Raw genomic sequence first — 13,514 nt, forward strand, 5'->3', positions numbered from 1 at the left:
GGTCCCTTCCAACCTGAGATTCTATGATCATGTCACTTGAAAAAATACTAGTAAAAGCAGCATGCCTGTCATACTGAACGGAAAGTATTCTGTGTAGGTCCTTATACTGTGCTCATCACTGTAGTACTGGAGCACCTTCCAATGGTGCATTTAGCCATGTGACCTTCAAATGCATACTATTTCCCCATGTTTATTCCCCCCCTCCCCCATTCCTCACACCTTCTTGTCAACTGCTGGAAATGGCCCACCTTGATTATCACTACAAAAGGTTCCCCCCCACCCACGCTCTCCTGCTGTTAATAGCTCACCTTACCTGATCACTCTTGTTACAGTGTGTATGGTAACACCCATTGTTTCATAGACTCATAGAATATCAGGGTTGGAAGGGACCTCAGGAGGTCATCTAGTCCAACCCCCTGCTCAAAGCAGGACCAATCCCCAATTAAATCACCCCAGCCAGGGCTTTGTCAAGCCTGACCTTAAAAACTTCTAAGGAAGGAGATTCTACCACCTCCCTAGGTAACGCATTCCAGTGCTTCACCACCCGCCTAGTGAAAAAGTTTTTCCTAATATCCAACCTAAACCTCCCCCACTGCAACTTGAGACCATTACTCCTTGTCCTGTCCTCTTCTACCACTGAGAATAGTCTAGAACCATCCTCTCTGGAACCACCTCTCAGGTAGTTGAAAGCAGCTATCAAATCCCCCCTCATTCTTCTCTTCTGCAGACTAAACAATCCCAGTTCCCTCAGCCTCTCCTCATAAGTCATGTGTTCCAGACCCCTAATCATTTTTGTTGCCCTTCGCTGGACTCTCTCCAATTTATCCACATCCTTCTTGTAGTGTGGGGCCCAAAACTGGACACAGTACTCCAGATGAGGCCTCACCAATGTCAAATAGAGGGGGACGATCACGTCCCTCGATCTGCTCGCTATGCCCCTACTTATACATCCCAAAATGCCATCAGCCTTCTTGGCAACAAGGGCACACTGCTGACTCATATCCAGCTTCTCGTCCACTGTCACCCCTAGGTCCTTTTCTGCAGAACTGCTGCCTAGCCATTCGGTCCCTAGTCTGTAGCGGTGCATTGGGTTCTTCCGTCCTAAGTGCAGGACCCTGCACTTATCCTTATTGAACCTCATCAGATTTCTTTTGGCCCAATCCTCCAATTTGTCTAGGTCCTTCTGTATCCTATGCCCTCCAGCATATCTACCACTCCCCCTAGTTTAGTATCATCCGCAAATTTGCTGAGAGTGCAATCCACACCATCCTCCAGATCATTTATGAAGATATTGAACAAAACCGACCCCAGGACCGACCCCTGGGGCACTCCACCTGACACCGGCTGCCAACTAGACATGGAGCCATTGATCACTACCCGTTGAGCCCGACAATCTAGCCAACTTTCTACCCACCTTATAGTGCATTCATCCAGCCCATACTTCTTTAACTTGCTGACAAGAATACTGTGGGAGACCGTGTCAAAAGCTTTGCTAAAGTCAAGAAACAATACATCCACTGCTTTCCCTTCATTCACAGAACCAGTAATCTCATCATAGAAAGCGATTAGATTAGTCAGGCATGACCTTCCCTTGGTGAATCCATGCTGACTGTTCCTGATCACTTTCCTCTCATGTAAGTGCTTCAGGATTGATTCTTTGAGGACCTGCTCCATGATTTTTCCGGGGACTGAGGTGAGGCTGACTGGCCTGTAGTTCCCAGGATCCTCCTTCTTCCCTTTTTTAAAGATTGGCACTACATTAGCCTTTTTCCAGTCATCCGGGACTTCCCCCGTTCGCCACGAGTTTTCAAAGATAATGGCCAATGGCTCTGCAATCACAGCCGCCAATTCCTTTAGCACTCTCGGATGCAACTGGTCCGGCCCCATGGACTTGTGCATGTACAGCTTTTCTAAATAGTCCCTAACCACCTCTTTCTCCCCAGAGGGCTGGCCATCTACTCCCCATGCTGTGATGCCCAGCGCAGCAGTCTGGGAGCTGACCTTGTTAGTGAAGACAGAGGCAAAAAAGCATTGAGTACATTAGTTTTTTCCACATCCTCTGTCACTAGGTTGCCTCCCTCATTCATTAAGGGGCCCACACTTTCCTTGGCTTTCTTCTTGTTGCCAACATACCTGAAGAAACCCTTCTTGTTACTCTTGACATCTCTTACTAGCTGCAGCTCCAGGTGCGATTTGGCCCTCCTGATTTCATTCCTACATGCCCAAGCAATATTTTTATACTCTTCCCTGGTCATATGTCCAACCTTCCACTTCTTGTAAGCTTCTTTTTTATGTTTAAGATCCACCGTTAAGCCAAGCTGGTTGCCTGCCATATTTACTATTCTTTCGATACATCGGGATGGTTTGTCCCTGTAACCTCAACAGGGATTCCTTGAAATACAGCCAGCTCTCCTGGACTCCTTTCCCCTTCATGTTAGTCCCCCAGGGGATCCTACCTATCCGTTCCCTGAGGGAGTCGAAGTCTGCTTTCTTGAAGTCCAGGGTCTGTATCCTGCTGCTTACCTTTCTTCCCTGTGTCAGGATCCTGAACTCAACCAACTCATGGTCACTGCCTCCCAAATTCCCACCCACTTTTGCTTACCCCACTAATTTTTCCCGGTTTGTGAGCAGCAGGTCAAGAAAAGCTCCCCCTCTAGTTGGCTCCTCTAGCACTTGCACCAGGAAATTGTCCCCTACGTTTTCCAAAAACTTCCTGGATTGTCTATGCACCGCTGTATTGCTCTCCCAGCAGATATCAGGAAAATTAAAGTCACCCATGAGAACCAGGGCGTCCGATCTAGTAGCTTCGCGAGTTGCCGGAAGAAAGCCTCATCCACCTCATCCCGCTGGTCCGGTGGTCTATAGCAGACTCCCACCACTACATCACTCTTGTTGCTCACACTTCTAAACTTAATCCAGAGACACTCAGGTTTTTCTGCAGTTTCGTACCGGAGCTCTGAGCAGTCATACTGCTCCCTTACATACAGTGCTACTCCCCCACCTTTCATGTTCACCTTTCATGTTCTCTGTGTATATAAATCTCCCCACTGCATTTTCCACTGCATGCATCCGATGAAGTGAGCTGTAGCTCACGAAAGCTTATGCTCAAATAAATTTGTTAGTCTCTAAGGTGCCACAAGTTCTCCTTTTCTTTTTGCGGATACAGACTAACACGGCTTCTACTCTGATAAACGCATACTAGTCAGTCCCCATGCAGAGCTGTTCTCTACCTACTAGAGCAGGCATTCCTGGCCCTTATACTACAAGCTTGCATACTAGCATGAAGGAGGCTGTGGGTGGATAGAGGGTAGAAGTAGTCATGGCACATGAACCTGAACCCCTATTACTGAAGGTTATTTCCCAAAAACTAGTTACTACTTTCTTTATTGTAGGAATATTTGAAGATGTATACATAACATAGCTGGCATTGACCAAGATGGGCATTAGGGCTACTAGCAGTTCATAGGTCAATCTTGCTATTCTTCACCCACCCCATCTACCCTCTGATTGACACCACTGGTACTTAAGAGCAATTCCAATGGTCTCTTGTGTGAGCACAAGACCTTACATTTAGCAAAGCTGCTTTATTTCTGCTATAGATGGGAGCAGAAATTAGAAGAGTTGCACAGGGGGATTCTGCACACCTGTTTGTCGCAGAGAGGGATGAGCAGTGAGTTTCATCGAAGACCCTCTGCGCCGCAAACCTGCAGGTGGAGAACCTCAGTCTGTGGTGTCTACGGGCCCGGAGAGACTCCTGACAGGCTCTTTACAGCAGCTGGGGTTGCTAAGGAACCCCTTCCCCCGAATCCCACCACTGCTCCCCCCTCTTCCAGGCCAGCCACGGGACCCTCTCTGCATTTGCCCCTCCCCCCGCCGCGCCTCACTCAGCCAATCAGCGGCCACCTTTGCCCCAGCGCGCTTTCTCTTCCTGCCTTTCCCTCTCCCACCCGCCCCTTTGCAGCCAGTGACAGCTCGGAGCGAAGTCTCGCGAGATCTAGACATCAGAGCCCCCACCCCGTCGCCCGCCCTGCTCCTCCCCGCGCCCCTCCTGCCGCCGCGGCCGGATCTGTCTCAGGGGTGGGGGGGCGCTTGGCCCTGCGCACTGAGCGATGTTTGTCCGCCATCGCGGCGGACGAGGGTGAAGGAAACGCCGCCGCCGCCTCTGAAGACAGGGGCCTGCGCCGCCGCCGCCCAGAACCCCCCGTAGCCGCCTCCCTCCTCCCCGCCCCGCAGCCCCCGGGGGCCGCCGCCCGGAGTGAAGGTCGCCAGGGGCTCCTGCCCGGGGTCTCCCCGCAGCCCCCCCTCACCCCGCAGGAGGCTCCGCTCGAGCCGGGTCCGAAGATGTCGAACCTGAGCAAGGGGACGGGCAGCCGGAAGGACACCAAGATGCGGATCCGAGCTTTCCCCGTGAGTACCCGGCTACCGGTTCCGCGCCAGGCCCCGGCCTCCGCCCGGCCGCAGGCCCCGCAGCCGCCCGGTGTGTCACCCTGCTCCCCGCGGGGGGCGGGCTGGGGGCGAGGGGGAGAAACTCCGGGGACCGCGGGGAGGGCAGGGGAAAGGAGTTGGGGGGCTGGGGAGCCGGGGGGAGGAGGAGGATGACACGCTCTGTGCCCCCATCTGTTATCAGCACAATGAAACCTGTCACCGCGGCCAGGCGGGGGAGGAAGGACCGGGACTGGGGGGGCGGCGGCCCTGGCACTTACTCGGGTCCGGGTCCGGGACCGGCACTGGGGGGGCGGGGGGCAGTGGCGGCATTGGTACTGCGCCCGGCACTGGTGGGTGGCTCAGTCCCGCTCACTGAGGACTGGGACCGGGACTGAGGGGTGAGGTGGCAGCATGGGCATTTACTGGGGGGGAAAGGGGAGGCGGCATGAGCACTTACTGAGGGGTGTGGAGGGCCAGCACAGGCACTGGGGGCTGGGACTTGGACTGGTGGAAGGAGGGTGGTATGGGCACTTACTGGGGACGGCACCAGGACAGGGGTGGCTGCATGGGCATTGACTGGAGTTGTGGCTGGTGGTACTGGGGCTCAGTGGGCTGGCGGTGGCACAGGCACTCACTGGAGCTTGGGGGGGGACGCACTTTACAGAAACTGGGGATTGGGAATTGGGGGAGAGCAGCACAGGCATTTACAGGGAATTGGGATTGGAAGAGTGGGTATTACAGACAGTTGGGGGGGGACCCCTCCCGGGGGGGACCCCTCCCATCCCATCCCAGCAAGAAGCATGCAGAGGAACCGGCACCTGTGGCGGTTCTTCCCTTTTCATAACCTATGCAAATATGTTATGAAAATATATTTAATGCAGTTTCCAATGAAAGACTCTCAGACAAGGAATCAGAAGTTATAGATGCACATTAAAAAAAAATAAGGAGTCTTATAAATCCATCTTTGAGCTAGTTTTCCTGCAACTTCATGTTGCAGGGATTTTAGGTCAGATGGTAAAATGTCAGGTGACATGAAGAGTTGGTAGCAACATAGCCTCTGTGTAACTTTCATAGGATTGTTTCATATATCCAGCTGTGAGATTGCCAGGCACATTAGCTACTCAGTGAATGGGCCTAGTTATTACCTTGTACTGCCATAAATGTGTGCTGGTGCTTAAACAGTTTTTTCAGTTGAAGGTTAGAGCAAATGAATGCAAAGACTGCTGTTAATGGTTTCTAGCATTACAAGAAATATGAAAACTTCAGTCGTCCTTCGTGATTTCCTGCAAGTGTGTGTGTGTATGTGTGCACACACACACACACACACACGTTAAAAAGGAGACGCTCTGTTGAGTCACTGGCTTTTAGTGTTTATCGTAACTTTTTGATGTTACACCTGATGCAGGTAGCCAGTGGCAAACAATTTAAATGTGTTGCCTTCACATATAAACTGGACATACCTGTTCACATCAGTTTACCAGTATGTAATATGGCAGAGGATTTGCTAAGCCAAAATTCTTGCCAATGAAGTTGAGGATTTTAGGACTTCTTTAAATTGCTAGAAGTTATCTTTAGGACTCTGATTCAACTGGACAGCTTCCCCCTTAAACTCTACTTCTAATCAGCAATAATTCTTTATGTTGAACAGTGAATGTCAAAGAAAGCAGCACTGTGTATTAAAAGACTAGAATGTTTTAAGTGATCTATGGCTAGTGATCTCCAAAGAAATTATTTATTTTTAATACACTCTTATTCAACGCATAAACCTCATATTATTAGAACTTTTGGAGTAATAGAAAAATAATAGATTGCCTGAAACAGCCTTAGACAACTTGTATATCATAGAGGGATGATCATAAAAATTAAGAATGACAAAAATTCTTAATGACAAAAATTGTGCATCTATTTTACAGCAAACTACTCTTGTACAATAAAAGTTTTAAATTTGGCTAATAGGATCCATGCATAGAATCTCTTTATGTATGTAGATGAGGGTATACTAACTAGGGCAAATTCAATGATTAGAATAAACATTATTTTGCACTTTATTTTTTGACAGTTCTTATAACCGAGCACATGAAATGCTGTTCGTGGGTGAAAAATGTTCAACCGGAGCCCTGCTCTCATAAATGCTGAGAATGCTTGATATTTTTTTACCCATCAAACTGCTTCTTGTTAGCGTTGTTTTAATTTTTCCTTTTGAGTTGTTTAAAGAACAGATTACAGTTATTTCACAAAAGTTACCTAATTATCTTCCTTAAAAATTAACACGTTTAAGTATATATTGACATCAAGGCCTCCAAACTCCAAAGTAGAAGCTGATATCTGTGGGTAGTATTTTTCAAGTTTTGCTATTTAAAATACATTTCCTTTTTTGCAACCAAACCCAGTCAAAAGTTCACAAAGGATTTCTAACTGAAAAAAGAACATGGAAGTGAATGACAGCTTTTAAGAATTTACTATCATGTGAGTAATTATAAGAGAGAAAAGTTATCTCACTCTCCAAAAACTATAACCCCAGTTCTGTAAAGATGTAGGCACGTGTGTAATTTGCTCAGTTGACTTCAGGGGACTCATCATGTAAATGAAGTTACATGTGTTTGCAAGACTGGGACCTGTGTTTAATATTTACATTCATATCTGGTTACTGTTCTTTCTTTTCACCTCCAATTCCGATGCATCGTTTTTAGTTTTGAATTGTTAATGTTGCCAGTGTTAGGCCATTTCTCTGCTCTCTGGTAGTTTGTCGTATATCTTCAGCAGTCTTACATCTCCATTTCCTTTATTTTGTTTCAGTTTTTCATTTGGGAATAAATATTTACTATTTCACTATCTGGAAAAGGTAACCTTGTTGGACAAGTAAGGTTCCTGAAATCTAGCAACGTCATGGTTACTCCCTAATGATGGCCATGGCCCTTCATATTCTGTACTTACCTATAACATTTTAAGCATTTCTTTCCTATAATAAACATGGGTGAATAATAATGTAAAGGTGTACAATAATTTTCTTTTCAAATTTTTATGCTTTTGCTGTTTCTTCATGTATGAATTAAAAATAGCATAAGTGTAAACTCAGTGTTAAAAACTGTTGCTCAGTCACAAATGCTCTATCTAAGAATCGTTATTTTATTGCAAAATTATTTTCTTCCCAGTTTTTTTAGTTTTCTGGTAATTAAGGAGTGTAAATTAAGGTGGCAAATGTTCCTCCATAGAAATGTCATTCAGTATTAACCTGCTGCTGGTATACAGAATCTCACTGACTCTGCTCTTCCTTCCCTCAAGGGCAGTGGCAGAGGGCATGTTTTTGCAATTAAAAACTTGCAACCAGCCTATGCCAGCTCACTAGTGCTCATGGGACTTGGGCTAAGGGGCTGTTTAATTGTGGTGTAGACTTTTGGGCTTGGCCGGAGCCTGGGCTTTAGGACCCTGTGAAGCAGGAGGGTCCCAGAGCCCAGGCTGCAACCTGAACGTTACACCACAGTTAAACAGTCCCTATGTTTGCACTGCAGTTAGACACTCATGACTGACCTGTGCCAGCTGACAGCTCCCAAGGCTTGGCTAAAGGGCTGTTTAATTGTGGTGTAGATAGGCTCAGGCTGCAGTCTGAGCTCTGGGACCCTTCCACCTCACAGGATCCTAGCTCTCCAGCCCAAGACCAAATTTCTACACCCCAGTTAAAAAGCCCCTAAACCCCGAGATCCTGAGTCAGCTGGCACAGGCCAGCCGGGGGTGTCTAATTGCAGGATAGACAGAGGCTTAGAGTACTTAGGAATCTAGAGACTGAAGTGGGCTGTTCAGTAGTCAGAAGCAGTCAATGACTAGAATTCCCTGAGCAGTAAACCGCCCTTCCTATTCGCAGTAGAAACAAATAAATTTGTGTGACCAGTTTAACTCTAACATATTAAAACAGGTGTTTATGCAACATTGTCTTATTAAATGCACATTAAAGCATATGGGTATTTTGAGTGTGGCTAGATTGTGGGATTAGGCCATAAAACAAACACAAAAAACAGATGGTATAGGGTTTTTTTTTAATTTTACCTTTTGAAATTAAATCTAGAAAGAGTAATGGAAATAACTTTTTATTATCTTGTTACTAAAGTTCTGTGTGTTTGCATTAAGCATACAATGGTTACTTTAAGGCTGTGCAATAAAATAATCTTGTGTATGAACTTTCAGGAGTTCAGAGCCTGTACAATAATGCAATTTTCAAAAATATAACAGGATAGTCTTAACACTTAAAATATATACTCATACACACACCTCTGTCAGCATCAATAATTCAGCTATAAAAATTTGGAGATGAAACTTGGCATAGGGTTGAAACTCTGCAAGTTTTTTCAACAAATCTCTCTTTAATTGGTTGGCTATCTGTTACACAGAAGCCAGAAAAACTTAGTGTGCAATGGATGCTCAAGTCAATTTGATTTGACATGTTAAATGTGGCAAGTGATTAATTCATATTATGTTGTATATTGATAATAAAGAATGTCTGTACATTAGCTATATTTTGTAAACATTGTTCACATTTGAGGGGCTAAAACAGTGCCTTGCAGAGTACTAAGTCTGCTGCACAAAACACACATTGAAGTTCTAGTCATGTTCCCAAAATGTGGGGAAGGAGTTATATTTTTTGCTCTCTTTTATCCTCTTGTTAAAGTACTCTAGCATTCTTATGTTGCTTTTCTCTACACAAGTCACAATGGGCCTGTTGTTGCTGGTTAAAGGACTACTTAAAAAGCTCTCAAACAACATTATAACAAATATAATTTTTAACATGATTTAGTTGACCTGTGTGGATGGAGCAAAAGCATGCTAGTTCTGTCTTTAAAACTTTGTTAGAGGTGAGTCAGTGCAGGCCTGACTTTACTGCAGCTGCATTTGAACTGTTTTGTTATGACTTTTGACCAGTGAACATAAAGGCCATGAGTGCATACTGAAGTGTCAGAGTATAGTGAAAAGACAAAATAGCCTTAATATATCCAATTCTACACGTTTCTTGTGAAAATACATACTACGTGAGAATTGGGCTAACAGGAAGTGTTTTATAAAATTACACAAATAACATTACTTTAAGAGCTATTAGATGGACTCTCACCAAGGATTCTTATTACTTTTATCACAAGAAATTAACTGTTGTCTACAAGAAATTGGTTGGTTAGATCAGTCTGACTTGAAGTGAGTTATTGATTTGTTTATGCATCATACTTTGTTAATGCTTTTGACCATCTTAATTTCCTGTAGAGCTCTCTTTTGTATTTTTGGATAATCCTACAAAATATTTTTCTGCCAGCCCCTGGAACATAACCAACTGTTCCTGTCCACTGTTGTTGCAACAATAGATACAGGGCTACTTAAAGAGTTTTAGAGAGCGTTAGAGAGATCCCATACATGTGTGTTATGTAAAATGAGAGTCTGTTTAAATATACCCCAAACCGTAAACTGTTGCATTTAATATGGAATGGATAGGATAGTTATGCTCCACTTTGCCCAGCCTTCTTTTGCATAAGTGTCGCTTGGATGCTTGTTCTTTTCAACCCCAGTGATCAGCTTACATTAGTTTTAAGTTTTCCAAACTATTGATTCAGAGCAAAGAGATAGTGGCTTAGTTTTCATATTTAAAAAATAAAGAAGGCTGAGAGTCTCATTGACACTCCTACATTCTCCAAATCAGAGTGGCTGGTACCTGTGGCTTTTGCATGGCGGAAAGAAAACTCTGCTTCTGGGAACATTAGCTTCTTTTATGGCTTGTTTTGACCTGGGGGGGGAGGAGGAGGGACGGGATGGGGGGACATGCTGTACCTTGAAGTGAAATTAAAATTTACATTAGATATCCATAATGCATGGATCCGTCCAAGCATTAAAGAAGTTGCTTTAACATCTGTAGATTCACATGAATGAGTCTGAGCTGAGATTTCAGAAAGAACCTGGATAATTTGTTGATGTAGACTAAAACTGTGAGTATTCAGGTGGCAGAAGCTGTTACATTTAGGGCATTCTACACATGTACCGCTGCAGCTCATCTCCCATCGGCATAATAAAACCACCCCCACGAGCAGCAGTAGCTATATTAGCGGGAGAGGCTCTCCCGCTGCCATAGTGCTGTCCACGCTCGCACTTATGTTGGTGTAATTTACGTAGCTCAGAGGGGTGGTTTATTCATATCCCAGAGCGACATAAATTATGTTGACATAAGCTGTAGCTTGGGGAGGGGAGGGGGAGATCGATCTAAGATACGCAACTTCAGCTATGAGTATAGCATAGCTGAAGTTGACGTGTCTTGGATCGACTTAGAATCACTTACTTGGCGTCCTCGCGGCGCGGGATCAATGGCCACTGCTCCCCCGTCGACTCTGCCTCTCGCCGTGGTGGAGTTCCAGAGTCGACGGCAGAGCGATCGGGGATCGATTTATCGTGTCTGCAGTAGATGCGATAAATTGATCCCCAATAGATCGATCGCTATCCGGCGGGTAGTGTAGTCATGGCCTTAGACTCATAGTACGTGTTCTCTGTGGTGTGCGTTTTGGGATGGCGTGTGGGGCGAAAGGGAAAATGGTTTGTCACACATTTGTTCAGCTCCAAATAAATGAATTAATATAAACATAATGACTGATACTATTCACTTCAGACCATATAGTTAAATAAACATATCACATCCATCTGTTTGTGAGTGTATGCTGTATTTCACATGCACAAGCCATATTTTTATAAAAGCAAATGACCTTTTGGCCCGTAATAAAATATGTAGTAATAAGTTGGATATTCATCAGTTAAGTTTCACTGTAACACATTTAGGGCTTTGAAATAAAAAAGACAAAGCTGCAACATTATTTACCTTGTTGAAAGGAAATGGGCATTGTTTTGGAAAATTCCCATTTAACAGTGGTATGCATTCTTTAATGTGAAAATGCTCTTAAATTTTACCTAATCATGAACATTGAAAGAGCATCACTGGATTTAATTAATATTTCAGATTAAATGGTGGCATGAGTTGAAGAGGTTGGACTCTGAAAACTAGCCATCTGTTCATTTTCACCATGTTTTAGGTGTTTGAGTTGATAAAGGTGTGCTAATACTAATTTTAGGAGAAGTTTTACAAGAAATTTGTATGTTTTTTTGTGTGTGTTTTTTTCCTAATTCTATGACCATACTATGTCTAGCTGTCGTGTCATCAGATCTTTCAAGATAGGCAGGGACAAGTCTATTCAGCCCTTATATGGAAGAGTTTCAAGGCGATTCCCAAGTCTTCTTGGTGTTAGTTATTTAGCAGCACTTCTCTCTGCAAGCCTGGTCTTGATAGGTATTGGGTACCCCTGATTCCAGCTAAGTTGGTACTGAATTAAATATCTCAGCATGGTGTTGGTAAGCACCTTGCTGCTGGAGGTTACTACCGTCCTTTAAATGAGATGGAAAAACAAAAGATCTTGGCCATTTGTGATTGATAAAAATTCTTTGGCAGTCTTTGCAAGAGAAGGAGACAACAGTAGTAGTCAGGCCAAATTCTAATTTAGGTGATTAAATTTTTCCTGCTTTTTTCAGTGGATTTGGTGGTATTTGTTTTCTGCTAAACTGTTGTGTAGTTTAACTGCTGTTAAGCATTGACCCCCTTTTGTCCTATGTGTATCTGCATCAATGGTGGGTGAATGAGTTAAATAAGAATTGCTTTACAACTTACGCAGGATGGAAGATGCTTTTTATTGTAAGACCTTTTAGATGAAGGTTGCATAAATTATTGGCGTCTCTGAAAAAATACTATTTCACTTTTGTGTTGTGTTTCATTTGTTAATTGCTTCCTTCATATGATGCAGCCTGGAACATTTGTAATAATATTCTATAGGAGTGTGAGTGCAGGTTCCTGATTTAAATGTAAAATAAAATTTTTGCAGTTTTCTAATTAGTGGACTTCTCCATCTATGCTCCCTCAAAAGAAAGCAGGTGGTTTTTAGTAGTTTAAAGTTCTATTTTGATTGTGAGACATACATTTTTAAATTAAGCTACAGGTAGTAGTGTTAGGACTACCTTTACTTTTTTGAGTTTTCAGGATACAAAAAATAAAGAGCTCCTTAAAACTGTTGTTTGGGCCTCACTTCCATGTGTTAGCAGATTGTTAGTGACAGTCTTGTCTTCCTGATCTCTGTTTTTGGAAAAACGTGAAAAGGATCTACAAATAGATGTCATTTTTGCAGCAATTTGAAAATGTCCGGAGGAGGACCAAAACCTAAGCTCTATATATAACTATTAAGGACAACTATTGCAAAACTATATCAATAGTACCTCACTATATTTAAGTTTAAAAAGGAGTCATAAATGCTGAAGAGAATTTGGAGAAATAGAGACCTTCTGTACATGTGGCAGGGATGCTCTAAGATAATAGATTTTTGGAGGAAAATAACCAATAGAATTTTCAAAATAACTGAAGTTAGCCAATCCACCTAACCCATAATGGTTCTGTTTTAGGTTACAGACCAAAGAAGAAAAGGAGTACTTGTGGCACCTTAGAGACTAACCAATTTATTTGAGCATGAGCTTTCGTGAGCTACAGCTCACTTCATCAGATGCATACCAAAGAAGGTTATTGATTTGGGGATTACTCTCATGGTTATGGGATATTGACTCAATGACTGCTGTAAGTGAAGTGTGTTAGCTTCTTTTTGGAAAAGGACTGATCCTCCCAGAATTAGTGGAATGTGGAGAAACAAGGTATGGGAAAGCTGTCATTTTTTTCTATTGCAATGCTTTATGTGAGGATGAAGTAGATTTTATAATTTATAATTACTCTTTTTGGAGTTCAATCAAAATAAATATTCAGGTAATGATATGAAGATGACAGGTTTCAGAGTAACAGCCGTGTTAGTCTGTATTCGCAAAAAGAAAAGGAGTACTTGTGGCACCTTAGAGACTAACCAATTTATTTGAGCATGAGCTTTCGTGAGCTACAGCTCACTTCATCGGATGCATACCGTGGAAACTGCAGAAGACATTATATACACACAGAGACCATGAAACAATACCTCCTCCCACCCCACTGTCCTGCTGGTAATAGCTTATCTAAAGTGATCATCAAGTTTGGCCATTTCCAGCACAAATCC

General features: G+C 43.7%; 1 protein-coding gene across 1 annotated transcript in view; it reads left to right on the forward strand.

The window, feature by feature from the left end:
* Positions 1–4,049: 4,049 nt before the first annotated feature.
* The window catches only part of CUL3 (cullin 3), a 102,926-nt gene continuing 93,461 nt past the window's right edge, over positions 4,050–13,514 (forward strand). The window contains exon 1 of the mRNA XM_077827286.1: positions 4,050–4,407. Coding sequence (XP_077683412.1) covers positions 4,342–4,407 — 66 coding nt within the window. The 5' untranslated portion in view covers positions 4,050–4,341. The remainder of the gene's footprint in view (positions 4,408–13,514) is intronic.

Source organism: Eretmochelys imbricata, chromosome 9 (assembly GCF_965152235.1).
Source record: "Eretmochelys imbricata isolate rEreImb1 chromosome 9, rEreImb1.hap1, whole genome shotgun sequence".
Taxonomy (NCBI): Eukaryota; Metazoa; Chordata; order Testudines; family Cheloniidae; genus Eretmochelys; species Eretmochelys imbricata.